The following is a 15,717-nucleotide window of genomic DNA, read 5'->3' as shown; positions in this document are numbered from 1 at the left end:
GGGGCTAATTCCCTACTGACTCATTAGAAACAGTTACGCATCTGACTAGGTATTCCTTCCAACATACCATACGCACACAACAAAAAAAAAGCAAAAAACCTTGATGTTCTAAGACCCCTATCATCATCATTGTTCGACCATGGTCGAGACAATGGAATTTACTGTTACACCAGACTTCATGGTTCACCGCTGCCAAGACCCCTAAGTGGTTTACTCATAGCTGTACTGCAGCTGTTCAGACAGAAAAATGCCAACAATACCTGGAAAATTTCAGCTACTCCACAAAATTGAGTGGCATTCACCTAACAGAGTAACTCTTATACATATCCCACAGGTAAAGGAAAGTTTCAAGTATGACACCTCTGCGTCTTGATCTTTTCTACACCTGCTGAAAACTGGAGCCTATCCTAGTCATCTGCCAAAAGAATCTCAACTATCTTTGTAGTATTCTCTTTTCCTCCTTTTCTAAACAACTATGCTTCCATAACTGCAGATAAAGCCTTGTCCTTTGCAGTCCACTTTGCATCCAACTCCATACCCTTGGCCAATTTCTTTCAACCCCTTCCACCTCACCTGGCTCCCCACCTTGCAAGTGCAGAAATACTTTTGGTTGCTTAAGACCACCAAGATCGCCAATCCCAGCCATATCCCTTCCATTGCACTCCAGAACTTGTTTCTATACTCACTAAATTCTTAATCTCCATTTCCTATGGGGATACACCCTGATATTTGGATGCACTCCTTAGTATGTCCCCCACTCCAAAGAAAGGCAGTTTTTATTTTTAACATTCCTAGTATTGTCTCAATGTACTTCTAACATCTTCAATATAATGGAAGCAGCCATAAACAATGACATTTCCCAATACTTTGAACGCATCTCTTTTCTCTGTGATAACTTGTACAGCTTCTACAGAACCAGATCACTTACTTATTAACGACTTATTTGCTGTCATATCCTGCAATGCTCACTCTAAAGCAGATGATACAACCTTTCATTCTTCCATAAACCTTCTTCGACCATGCATCATCTGCATGTAATCTAGATATTACATACCAAACCTGAATTGATTCCATGAATGGAGACTTTTGGAGCATCCACCAGTGGGACCAATTTTATTTCTTTTGACGGCCAAATAACTCAGACACATTCACATCTTGAAACTATTATTGCACCCCTCCTAAGCACCCAGCTAGAGCCCTTGCAATCACTTCAGATGCTTGGCCTCATTATCACTGAGGATCCCCTTGTGAAAGCACATCCTTGTCATAGCTAGGATAGCATCCCAAAGACTGTTTCTTTTCTGCAGAGCCAGAAAATATTTCAACCCCCAGCATTGCTGACACTATACATGGCTCAAATGAAATCCACAATGATGTACTGCTTCCATATGCAGGACGGTGCATAGCATCATCTCAGATGTGCTGCTATGCATGAAGATATCCTGGACCACATCCAGAGATGAGGTACCCACCTGACTCCAGCCTCTGGCTCACATGTGTGCTCTCTCTTCTCAGTCTTTTCTATCACAACTATAATGACCTCTGTTCCTCAGAACTAGCTGGACTCAAGTCTCAGGCACACCCGTCCGACTCATCTCTCCATCTTTTGTCACCCTTGCATTTAAGCATCCCCTTTTTTTCCAACCTCATACTAACCATTATGCCTGCTTCTTCATTCCCAGAATATTGGCTGTCTAGAACCTTCTCCCTTCTCATGTCTTACCTGCAACTATTGACCTGCAATAGTTTAAACAACCTTAGCTGCATCAAGCTCATTAGTCTCTGAAGCTCTGATCCTTCTTCTGGACTCGGCAAGTAAAAATAAAATTCGTGGTCCTGAGCAAGGCATGTAATTTTGGCCGCTCCAGTCTACATAATTGATCTCAGACTCTCTTCATAGATGCAAGTGTAAGAACATCTAGTTAAACAACTACATGGCTCACTAGTAACAGCACAGGAATATGATGGAAAAATCAGTTTTATAAAAATGAATAAATGTAATATTCAGGTCTATTGGATTAAGTTGTAGAGTTTAAAAGAGGTTGCAACTGAAACTATAGCATCAGGGTATATGAATGTGAACATTGCATTGCTTATTGAGAATTTATATATATGTAAATATTCTTGCTTGTGTCTCAGATAATCAAAGATTTGCAAAAGTTGATGGAAATCAAATTAAATGCTTCCATCCACGACTGTTTACTGGGTGCCTTACAAAATATTGATCCAGAAACTTCTAATTACCAAGATTACCACTATAATGAATGTATATCAGTGTGTATTTGGGGAAACCTTAGCAAGAACCTCAGGTAAATTACAAATATTTGCATAATTTTTATAATTATAAAAACATTTTGTTTTTTCTCATAATTTCACATTAACTGTAATTTGAAAGTTCTACAAATTTGGGGCTGTGTATCTTCCTAATTCCATGCATTTAACAATGAAATAGTGAGAATAACTACATTTTCATCTTGATAAAGGTACTGAAAGACATGTCAGCTGACAAAGTAGACTCTAGAGAGGGCTCTCGTCAACACACGGTTATTGTTCCAAAATGTTCAATGTGCTTAATTTATGCAGTTCTTGTGATGTTCCTTTAGTTATGACTCACTGAGGAATATTCTAGTTCTCTAATGTTCGTACCATGATAAAATGCACCCTGTACACTTGGTAAAAGGGTTGGCAATTGGAAGGACACTCACTCATAGAAACAAAGCCAACATGACATGACCACCAAATCTGTAGGAGAAGCTCTCGGTAATAAAGGATTCAGACCATGATCACCCATCCAAATTCTGTTGTTGAACATGATATGTTCAGGTCTTTTTTCTCTGGATGTTTACAATATCAGGATTTTAACCCACATGGCTCTACACAGGATTGCACCTAAGGACTTATGCACTTCTTTCTACAACATCGGAAAGTTGAACTATGAACTTTTATGCTTCTTTTTTCTTCTCTCTCTCCATCTTATTCCTTTACTTCCTTCCTCTACGTCATCATCTCATTAATATATACCATTCTCATTTTCCCTATTTGTCTCTGATGACAGAATATCCCATACTCTGGGGTGTCCCAGAAACAGCTATAAGACTTTGAATTTTTTCCAATAATAATAACGTATATGACTTGAGATGTTTACCTTGCCTTAATGTGTGTTGTCCTCTTTAACAATTATATCTCCGCTGCATTGGAAATCTGCAATGGCTCCATAACTACCGTCTCGGCTATAACCTTGGAGCCCTAATAATCCATTACAGCACTTACCTAGTGTACCTGATCGTTTAGATCACCTGTGAACTAAACCCCATATTTTGTATATATATATATATGGAGAGAGAGAGAAAGAGAGAGAGAAAGAAAAAAGTTGTCAAAATTTTGGAAAAAAATCTTTTTATTTCTTCATTATTATTATTAGCGCTTTCGTTCCTTTCATGTTCCTGTGCATGTGTGTGTGTGTGTGTGTGTGTGGTGTGTGTGTGTGTGTGTGCGCGCGTTTTGGAACATGTCCATGTTTATACTGTGTAACTTCGATCATGCCTCTTTCAAATTAATGAATTTGCATTAAAGAACATTAGTATAACACTTACCAAATGTACTGTCTTCACTTTTCGTTCAAACATTCAGTTTTGGAGAGAATCTTTTGATGAAATGTAGTTCCGTTGCTTTTCGGTATTGCGGATCATCCTGTGCACATTTGTAAAAGGGAAAAATTTTGAATTTTCTGTCGCTGCATATTTCCAGATGCTTACTTAATGGAATCTTGCTTAATTCCTCTTGTCGGATATGTTGCCTGTGGATTCTTGCACATTGGCAGAGGGAATTATTATTTTTTTTTGAAGAGGTCACCATCCTTAAACCCATTCCATTGCAATGGTAAAGGACTAAATAAATAAATAAATGAATAGGAAGTGGGGATACCCCTTCTCTCTCTCTCTCCCTCTAACTATCTGTCTATCCGTCGGACTACCTACCTACATAGCCACCCACATCCATCTATCCATCCATCCATCCATTTCCATTGTCATGGAACCTCACCCAAAAAAACAAAAACAATGTTCTCTTCTAAACAAAATCCCCCCCAAAAAAACATCTGTTTTATATAAATGAACAAGTTGTTTGTACATTCACAAAATTTTATTTGACAAGTTTAAGAAAGGAAGCGCTAATAACAATGAAGAAATAAAAAAAAATTCTGACGACATTTTTTTCTCAATATTCAATTCCTGTACATCACACCTAACACTCTATACATATATATATATATATATATATATATAATATATATATATATATTATATATATATATATATGTATGTCTCATCATCATCATCATCATTTAACGTCTGCCTTCCATGCAGGCATGGGTCCCCATTTTTAACATACTTTTTCATGCATGCATCAGATGGAGTTTATTGAGGCAGATTTGCAATTTCCTATCACCAACCTTCACCTGTTTCATGGCCAGACATGTTTTAGCAGAATACTGGAAATGAATGAACACTGCTTGTATAACAGTGACACTCATTTACAACTATCATCTAATCTCAAGACAAAGAGCCATAAACTTTCAAACACACACACACACACACACACAGATAAATCATTTTCTCTCTCTCTCTCCCTCTCCCCCTCTCTCTTTCTCTCTCCTTCTCCCCACCCTCTCTCTCTCTCTCTCCCCCTCAACAAAATATGAGTAGCCATGCAAATTCTCTTCAAGAACCTGCTCTGACTTCCTCTTCTCAGTTTAACCTCCTTCTCCTCTTGCATGAAGCTGACCTCCCACTTTCCACACAGTTTGTATACCTGTAAGTTGCATGGTGTTACTGGCATGAAAAAAAGGCACCCAGCACAAGCTACAAAGTGGTTGGTATGAAGAAGGGCATCCAACAAATAGACACAATGCCAAGCACTGGAGCTTGACACAGTCCTTGGATCCAATGGATTCTGTCAAACCAGCTAACCCATGCCACAATGGAACATGGATATTAAATGATGATGATGATGGTGATGAAGATGGTAGTGGTGGTGGTGGTGTGTATATGTTTGTGTCTGTTTGTCTTCCACTGCTGCTTGACAACAAGTGTTGGTGTGTTTACATCCCTGTAACTTAGCAGTTCGGCAAAAAAAGACTGATAGAATAAGTACCGGGGTTACCAGAACACAAATACTGGGGTCAATTCATTCAGCTAAAAATTCTTCAAGGTGATGCTCCAGCATGGCCACAGTCTAATGACTGGATCAAGTAAAAGTTAAAAGACATAATATATATATATTCTTTTATTATTTATTCTTTTACATGTTTCAGCCATTTAACTGTGGCCTTGCTGGGGCACCACATTTATATATATGTGTGTGTGTATATAAAGTATAGTTTACTGTTCATTTAAGGTTATATCAACAAAAAAGTACTCCACACAGCGAGAGACAAATATCATTTACTTTCTTGTCATTAAGACATGTAGTTAGGCAGGTATTTATAACATGCCTTGTGTCTCCAAGCAATAGTTAAGCTCTGATAATAGGGTTTGTTCTGTTTGAAAATCAGGACACTGGTACATGAGAAACCATGAGAAAAAAATGAGAAGAAGGTTGATGCAAAAAGTCGAATGAGAAGATAAAGGGTGAAAACAAATATCAAACTGTGTAAATCTCACCCTATGCTGAACCTTTAAATAATATATATATATGTATATAGGCGCAGGAGTGGCTGTGTGGTAAGTAGCTTGCTAACCAACCACATGGTTCCGGGTTCAGTCCCACTACGTGGCATCTTGGGCAAGTGTCTTCTGCTATAGCCTTGGGCCGACCAATGCCTTGTGAGTGGATTTGGTAGACAGAAACTGAAAGAAGCCCGTCGTATATATGTATATATATATGTGTGTGTATCTGTGTTTGTCCCCCAAGCATTGTTTGACAACCGATGCTGGTGTGTTTACGTCCCCGTCACTTAGCGGTTCGGCAAAAGAGACCGATTAAATAAGTACTGGGCTTACAAAGAATAAGTCCTGGGGTCGATTTGCTCGATTAAAGGCAGTGCTCCAGCATGGCCGCAGTCAAATGACTGAAACAAGTAAAAAGAGTAAAAAAAAGAGTATATATATTCTTTTATTCTTTTATTTGTTTCAGTCATTTGACTGCTGCCATGCTGGAGCACTGCCTTTAGTCGAAGAAATCAACCCCGGGACTTATTCTTTGTAAGCCCAGTATTTATTCTTTGGGTCTCTTTTGCCAAACTGCTAAGTTATGGGGATGTAAACACACCAACATCAGTTGTCAAGCATGGGTGGGGGGACAAGCACAGGCATGCACACACGTACACACACACACACACACACACACACACACACACACACACACACACACACACACACACACATATATATACACAATAGGCTTTTTTCAGTTTCCATCTATTAAATCCACTCACAAGCCTTTGGTTGGCCTAGGGCTATATTAGAAGACACTTGCCCAAGGTGCCATGCAATGCGACTGAACCCGGAACCATGTGGTTAGTAAGCAAGATATTTACCACACAACCTCTCCTGCACCTATGTATATATATATATATATATATTTTATATTATATATATATATATTATATATATATATATAATATATATATATATATATATATATATTTATGTGAAATAGAAAGATGAATAATCTTGTAGTAGATTAATCAACAGTTTAACCGATACCTTAGTAGCAAAAATCACAGCAGTAAACAGCACGGTTGGAGGTACAACCATCTGGCGTTGCAACCGTGCATTGGTGCGGATAATTGAAATTAAAACATTATTGGTGAATTGAAGAAATGGAGCTGAACGCAGATTGAACAGAAATCGTTTTATTTCATTCTACACGTGTTTCGAAAGGCACAAATTACCAAAATCCGATTGAATAATGGGACCATATTGTGTCTTTCTCTTCAGGAAGAAAAAAGGAAATCCGTTGGAAAAACAAAAACAGAACAGAGTCGGAGCAAAAAACAAATCGAACTGTGCTCCTAAGAGCCCATGGCGAAACTCTTCGCCATGGGCTCTTAGGAGCACAGTTCGATTTGTTTTTTGCTCCGCCTCTGTTCTGTTTTTGTTTTGTTTTTCCAACGGATTTCCTTTTTCTTCCTGAAGAGAAAGACACAATATGGTCCCATTATTCAATCGGATTTTGGCAATTGTGCCTTTCGAAACACGTGTAGAATGAAATAAAACGATTTCTGTTCAATCTGCGTTCAGCTCCATTTCTTCAATTCACCAATAATGTTATATATATATTATATATAATATATTTATATATATATATATTATATATATATATATTTATATATATATATATTTTATATATATATATATATTTATATATATGTATATATATATATTTCAGTTTCTGTCCACCAAATCCACTGACAGGGCTTTGGTCAGCCCAGAGGTACAAGATGACACTTGCTCAAGGTTTCATGCTGTGATTCTGACCTGAAACCTAGCTTTTGAGAAGCAAACTTGATAACTATGCAACCGCATGCATATGTGCGTGTGTGTGGTATGTGTGTGCACATATATGCACATTTGTGTGTATGTATGTAAAGAATATGCCTTTTGAAAATGGTCCCAGTGGTATTAGTTTGCCTAGGTTATTCTCTTTTATTAAATAGCACTCAGTAATTACTGCTAAACACAGAAGCAGTGGTGGTCAACGTTATAAGTGGCTTTGCAATATATTTGTCTTCAGTCATAAATTCTGAGATTAGTCTGAAAAGTTATTTATTGTAAAGTTAGGTTTACATTTCAGTTGTTTACGTCTGTCTGAAATATTGCTCTTCTGTTCCCATTCAAACAATGCATTATTAACTGCAAGAAACTGTCTATATTGTTGAGGGGTCTACTTTGGCTTTGCCTTATTTTGTTTGTTCTAATTATTCTTAGCTTGTTCTTGAGCTACCTCTATATCCACAAACTAAGAAGGGAATGTCTACATGGTCTCTAGGCATGCTAGAGCTAACAGCCAAATCTACTTCAAAGCACACAATACTAAAATATTGAACATTTTATTTCTTTGTATTCTTGTAGAGAAACATAACTTCTATATAAAATAATGAAAATAGGAAATAACAGATCAAAAATGACTTTTCTTGTTTCATTTGCAAGACAGGGAAATATATTTTCTACAAATCAATACATCAATTTAGTTGTAACAAACTATGACAGACCACACTAAAATGTACGTATGATAGGCTCTTTGATTTCAACATCAAGGATAAATACACAGAACAGGAAAAGGCTACACATTTACTAAAATATGAATGCAACACTCGACAAAGTTTGTTTGCTTGTTTGTTTGTATATATGTATGTATGTATGTATGTATGTATCATTGTACATATGTATGATTGTGTGTGTGTGCATGCATGTATGTATGTATGTATGCATGCATGCATTTATGTATGTATGTACGTATGTATGTATGTATGTATGTATGTATGTATGTGTATGATGTATCATTGTACATATGTATGATTGTGTGTGTGTGTGTATGCATGTATGTATGTATGTATGCATGCATGCATGCATGTATGTATGTACGTATGTATGTATGTATGTATGTATGTATGTATGTATGTATGTATGTGTATGATGTATCATTGTACATATGTATGATTGTGTGTGTGTGTGTGTGTATGTATGTATGCATGTATGGCTCTGATCTCGATGCTAGTTTCTTTGTTGCTGCAGAAGGTATCCAACTGTATGGCTGAGAACTTCATGCTGAACAGCATTGCTGTGGGGACATAGTCCTGCTTAACTCTGTTTGTGGCTGGGGGATGCATCAGAAAGACCTGTCTTGTTCAGTTCCTGAATGAGCATTCTGTCATAAAACTGTTGCACCATATTGATTAATTTGTCCAAGCAGCCAAACTTTCCCATGATTTTCCAGAGTCCCTCATGACTTAACGTGTCAAAGGCCTTGGTTAGGTCTACAAATGTCATATATAAGTTCCTGCTCTGTTCTTAAAACTTCTGACGTTGGTTGCTGCAAAGATCATGTTGACTATTCCATAGCCCTTTCTGAAGCTACACTGAGCCATCCATGTGCTGAGTGTGTTGGTTAAGGAGGACTCTTGCAAATATCTTGCCAGTGATAATAAGGAGAGAAATTTCGCATGGATTGTCACAGGACTGCTTGTTTTCCTTTCTCTTGTACACTCTCCAGGGATGTGAACATTGACAATGAGGTTGATACACACATTACCGAGGAAAGCTCACATTTGGGCAGCTACATGGATCAGTGTGGGAGATGAAGCATTAGGCTGACCACAAAGATGAAGGTGTACCTGCGAGTGAGAAAGCTGCTGAAAATCACCTAGCAAGACAAGGTCCTAGGCATAGAGGTTCTCTCTTGAGCTGATCTGCTAAGCAATTACACACTGCTGAGGAGAGCACAGATCAGGTGGGCAGGTCACCTTTGGGGAGTTGTGTGCCTGGATTGGCGGTGATGCCAGTTAGTCTGAAAAGACAGAGTTCAACTGTAAATCTATGTATTTAAACTTACATCACTAGCACACCATGAGATCTTTTATCTTTTCCTGTTTTTCTTTTACTTGTTTCAGTCATTAGACTGTGGCCATGCTGGGGTATGGCCTCAAAGAATTATTTTTGAACAATTCAACCCCAATACTTTTTTTTGTTTTTAAGTTGGGTACTTATTCTGTCAGTCTTTTTTGCTGAACCACTAAGTTACTGGAATGTAAACACAGCAACACCAGTTGTCCAGCAGTGGTTGGGGACAAACACAGATACAAAGTCACATATACACTTACACATGCGCTCTCTCTCTCTCTCTCTCTCTCTCTCTCTCTCTCACACACACACACATGGTGAACTTCTTTCAGTTTCCATTTATCAAATTGTCTCACAAGGTTTTGGTTGGCCTTAGGCTATAATAGAAGACACCTTCCAAGGCACTACACAGTGGGACTGAACCTGAAACCATGTGGTTCAGAAGCAAACTTTTTACCACACAGGCATGCCTTTTCCTATTCACTACATTCAAATTAAAATCTTAGAAAAAAGTAAGTCAGGATGATCATGGTTGGAATGTCTTCCTCTTATGTATGCTTGATCAAGGTTGATCTGAAGCTAAACTACAACAACAGTACCTGCACCAATTTTATTTCATTTTGTAAGAATATGTTGATTCAGAGTATAAATGTAAATTCATATATTATATATTACAGATCTGTGTGTACACACACACACACACATACACACACATGTATGAAAGTGGGCTGTAAAGTTCATAGGCTGACTATAAAGGAGTGATGCTAGAGAGTCTTGGAAGTGATCTAAGGTCCTTCATCCTGAAATTACCACCACCAAGGAAAACATTGATCGTGTTCACCACATGTTGATGGATGGCAGGCAATTGACTGTAAATGAAATAACCAATGCTGTTGTCATATCCTGTGAGAGAGTTGAGAATATTCTGCACAATGAACTTGGTATGATAAAGGTTTCTGCTCAGTCGGTGCTACGTCTTCTGACACCTGATCAAAAGTACACTGGCTGATCGCATCACGGGAAAATCTGACATTGTTTGAGGCAGCTCCAGCTGGTTTCCTTGAATGTTTCCGAATCCAGGATGAGTGTTGGCTTCATCACTTTGAGTCAGAGACAAAGAGACAATCCATGCAATGGAAACATCCCTTCTCTCCTGCTTCAAAGAAGGACAAAGTTGTTTCATCTGCAGAGAAGGTGATGGTCTCAAATTTTGAGGATGCAAAAGGCATTGAGTTTATTGACGATCTTCTAAAGGGCCACACCATCAATGGAGAGAACTATGCGAAATTACTGAGGCAGTTATGAAAGCCTTTCAATGTCAAACACTTAGGAAAACTGACAAAAGGGGTGTTGTTTTATCAGAACAAAGGTTCAGCACACGAGTCCTTGGCTTCAATGGTTGCTGTCCATGACTTTGGCTTTGAACTGGTTGACCACCTCCCCTATTCTCTTGATATGGCCCCATCTGACCATCATCAGTTTCCCAGCATGTAGAAACAGTTGGCTGAGAACTAGTATTGCAGTGATGATGATGATGATGTCATGTCTGCTGTCAATGACTTTTTCAAGCAACAGGATGAAAGCCTTTACATCAATGGGGATCCAAGCACTGCAACACCGATGGAAGAAGTGTGTGGACTGTAAGGGGGACTATGTTGGAAAATAGACCATATTTGGTCACATTACATATATATATATATATACTAGCACACACACACACATATGTATAATTCCATATGTATATCAGCCATCTAATGAAGTATTTTCATCTGATCTGTGACTGAAGAAGAATCAACTGTGTTAGATGTGTCAAATGTGTTGTATTTAAACTTGGGTAAGAGATTCTAGTGAAGCTATTGAAGCATTGGTTTAAGCAAAAGCAAGAATGGTATAAGAATAAGTGATGCATGCTGGGAAGAAAATCTGGGCTGAGGAAATGGTAATTAGAAGTAGGCTTGAAATGAAAATGAGATCAAACCCCAAATAAGTAGACCTGATAAATGGAACAAAAGAGAGAAAATTCTCCACAGACTTAGGCAGAAACATGAAAATAGTATCTATGTGGATGATAAATAATGAAGAATGTATTAATTTAATGTGGTAAGTTTGATAACTGAGTCTTTCCTCATATTGATTTCAGTTTTTGGCACAAAGCCAGCAATTATGGGGGAAGGGGCTACTCAGTTACATCGATTCCCCAGTGTCCAACGGGTACTTATTTTTATCAACCCCAAAAAGATAAAAGGCAAAATTAACCTCTGCAGAATTTGGATGCAGAACATAATAGAAAAAATACTGCTAAGTATTTTGCTAATGACTCTGCCAGCTTGCTGCCTTGAGACTGTACTCATATCGAAGTGAAATATGATCGTAATGAAAGCTTATTGTAGATAAATATCTTGGTTCTGTTGAGTCTGTGTCACCAGTTTGCCTCATATAAAAATGTGATCCTCACTAAATTTGCATGGTTATTAGACAGCTTATTGGTTGCTTTGTAATTCTGAGGATTTTTATTTACTTAGGAACTTTATTAGTGAATGCATTGGATATCCTTAATGAAACACCTTGCTGTTTGATTCAGTGATTCATAACATTATTGAAGAGAAGTGTAAATTATTTGATTACCTTTTGGAAAATATATTTACCAGTCCTGATTTGCAGAAGTGCTAAGGTCTTCTTTCAGTATACAATTGTTCTACAGGTGTTCCTTTCATAATTTCCTTGAGAAATTCTTTCATGCAGTTGTATAGCAATGTCTTTCTGTGACTCAGTTCTCTATAAAATTATTTTGGATTTACTAAGAATATCTTGACTGAAAAATTTTACTCTCTTTTAGTATTGTACAATTTGCTGGCTTTTCATTTCAGTTCTCTATTTAACTGTTTCATCAAGCTCATTTAAATACCTTCTCTGATTTGATATTTTTCAGTAGTTTAAATAATTGTAGTCAGTATTGCATGACTTATACATTAGTACATTTGCTTTCCATAACGTTTGTTGTCCACCATTTTCATATTGACATTCTTTTACTTCTCATCATCACAATCTTTAATGTTATCTTAAATCTATGTTATTTCTTTATATTTCCTTAGGATCAAATCATATGAGTTTAAAGAATTTGGATTTAGTTTTGATATCCCTAAAGTGTTGGCCCTGACTGACTGTGCTGTTGCTCTCCTTTACACCACATATGATCACTTGTCTGAACAGTGTACATCCTACAAAGCAAATAAGAAGGCATCTGATGGTAAGTTGCAAGCTAGTATATGCTTTATGTCACCAAGCTTAAAATACACATTGCATCACCTGTACACAATACCATCAACACACTCTACAAATGTCACTAATAAAGTATCATGATATTACACACATTTGCTTTCCTTCTGATATAACCATTACCAGGTGCTGAAAACTCATGGAAAATTGGTACAGTTTTCAAAAGAAATACATCTAACTGAATCAACTGCTTTAGGACAAACTGATTCAGTTGAACATATTTCTCCATGCGCATCTTCCAAGCTTTATTTTGTACTTCATAACCGCATCAATGGTTTCAAAACATCTATATAACTTTTATAAGACAAAGTACATAACTCTACATTTCTCATCTCTGCATCATCAATATATAAGAGCAGGAGTCGCTTTATAATAATTAAGAACAAGGCAATCAGGCATTAGGCTGTAATCATGTAATTTTTATTCTAGCAAGCATCTTGTTCATTTTGAAATGAATTGTAAAATCTTAATAACTGCTACTTTAGTAAATTTTCATAAAAATGCGACTTTTTGTATTACTGCTGCTGTTGTTGTTGCTGCTGCAGCTGCATAAGGGAGGTTGTAATGTTGTTAATTGTTGTTTTTAAGACAGGGTGTTTGGCTGTGATTTCTAGATTGGGCAACCACACTAAAGTTACATTCTAAAATTAATTGAAATTATTCAATCAATGAATGATATCAATAATAATAATAATAATAATCTTTTCTACTATACGTACAAAACCAGCAATTTCAGGGCAGGGGATGAGATGACTATGTCAATCCCAACACTCAACTCGTACTTATTTTATCAACCCCAAAAGGATGAATGGCAAAGTTGACTTTGACAGAATTTGAACTCAGAACATAAGGACGGATGAAATGCCGTTAGGCATTTTGCCTGGCATGCTAATGATTCCGCCAGCCCACTGCTTTGATAGTAGTAGTAGTAGTAGTAGTAATAATAATAATAATAATAATAATAATAATAATAATAATAATAATAATAAATGCTCTGATGCAATACCAGCCAGTGAGTCTCATGGCTTTTGATATTAATTGATTGGAAGTGTTAATATATACATGTTTTGTCTTGATGTAAAAGATGTGCCACTGAAATATTCAGATATTCTTGTTTGACCTTAATCAGTTGAGCATGTCCCTTAGGGGCTGATGACATGTGTATCTCCAATCAGAAGCAAGTCACCAGCACAGATGCCTTTTACATGTCACTAGCACAGGTGCCTTTTGTGTATCACTGGAACAGGTGCTTTTCATGTGTCCCTGGCACTGGCCACGACCATAGTTTCCCTTAGCTGGACACGTCTTCTCAAGCACAACAAATCACCAGAACTCTTGATCACTTGTCTTTGCCTTTGTGAGACTCAATAGCTGAGGATCATATTTCACCATCTCGTCCAACATCTTCCTGGGTCTGCCTCTTCCACATGTTCCCTCCACTAGAGATCAGCACTTCTTTATGCAGCCATCCTCATCCATACATATCACATGACCATACCAGTGCAGTCTTCTCTTTTTGCACATTATGTCTAAAGCTTCTTATTCCCAGTTTTTCTCTTAAGACACTTACACTCTGTTATATATGCATACCCAATGAAGCAGCTTGGCTTCTTTTCTTTCAAGCCTTTGCATGTACTCTGCAGTCACAGTCCATGTTTCACTGCCATGTAGCATGGCTGTTTACATACAAGGATCATACAATCTGTTTTTCCCTCTGAGGAAGAGGCCCTTTGTAACCAACAAAGGTAACAGCTCCCTGAACTTTGCCCAGTTCAGTGTTATCCTAGCAGCTGTGCTCTCAGAGCATCTTCCTCTACTGCTGACCTGGTCGCTAGCTACTACTTCTAAGTATCCTTGAGGGCAAAGTTTTATTTTCTGTACATTCCTAGTGTTTATTGTATCTCCGCATCTGCCACACACAAAAAGACTTTCTGAGATAACCTTCCTTTGGTTCTGCTGTACCTCTTGTGTGTCCATAGCTTGCACAGTACACCTTAGGAAATTTCTACACACACCTTCTCTGCATACTGAGCAGGGTCATCTCCCTGAAGGGATTTGTGGTTTGGACATATCTCTATGTGTAGTATATAAATGCATATATGCATGCACACATGCATGCACCCCCCCCCACACACACACGCTCACACATAATATACATACATATCATATACACATAGACTCCATCCTCATAGAAATAACAGGTAGAGGGAGTTAAAAAATGGAATTTGTATGAATATTGATAAACACACATTTATACATATTTACAAACAAATATATTAAGTCAGTGTGTATATTTTGGTATGTGTATGTGAGTGTATGTATCACAAAGTTTATGCAACCATAACTATGAAGTGCAAGGATCAAAAAAATCAAACATTGCCAATGTTTCAGATTGTGTATGAGAAAATTGCCATCACTGGTTTCAAATTTTGATTCAAAGCCAGAAATTTGGGGGAAGGTGTTATGTCAGTTAGACTGATCCCAATGCTCAGCTGGTACTTGTATTTTATTGATCCTGAAAGGATAAGAGGCAAAGTCAACCTCAACACTATTTGAACTCAGACTGTAAAGATGGATGAAATGCCACTAAGCATTTTGCCAGGGGTCCTAATGATTCTGCCAGCTCACCGCCTTGCTAGGTGTGATGTATCCAGAAAGCATTCAAGGCAAGTCCTGCAACAAATGCAAACCTGATGCAGGCAGATAATTGCTGCCTTATGATTCACTGGGGATGAAGCAGTTTTACTAATGGCGTATCATACAACTGATTTTATTATCTGATATAGTGGTAAAGGGGTTTGCCTTCAAAACCATGAGATTTGGGGTTCAGTACCACAGTGCATCACTTTGGAGGACTGCCTTCTATTATAGTAGCCCTGGA

At 37.6% G+C, this 15,717-nt stretch overlaps 1 protein-coding gene across 3 annotated transcripts in view; it reads left to right on the top strand.

The window, feature by feature from the left end:
• The window catches only part of LOC115218609 (axonemal 84 kDa protein-like), an 85,583-nt gene that overhangs the window by 28,470 nt on the left and 41,396 nt on the right, over window positions 1-15,717 (top strand). For all 3 annotated transcript variants that reach the window (XM_036508169.1, XM_036508168.1, XM_029788510.2), the window contains exons 7-8: window positions 2,140-2,309; window positions 12,653-12,807. In XM_036508169.1, coding sequence (XP_036364062.1) covers window positions 2,140-2,309; window positions 12,653-12,807 — 325 coding nt within the window. The remainder of the gene's footprint in view (window positions 1-2,139; window positions 2,310-12,652; window positions 12,808-15,717) is intronic.

This window comes from Octopus sinensis, linkage group LG13, assembly GCF_006345805.1.
Source record: "Octopus sinensis linkage group LG13, ASM634580v1, whole genome shotgun sequence".
In the NCBI taxonomy this organism is placed as follows: Eukaryota; Metazoa; Mollusca; class Cephalopoda; order Octopoda; family Octopodidae; genus Octopus; species Octopus sinensis.
The sequence above is the reverse complement of the archived record's forward strand: the minus strand, read 5'-3'. Positions and strand labels throughout refer to the sequence as shown.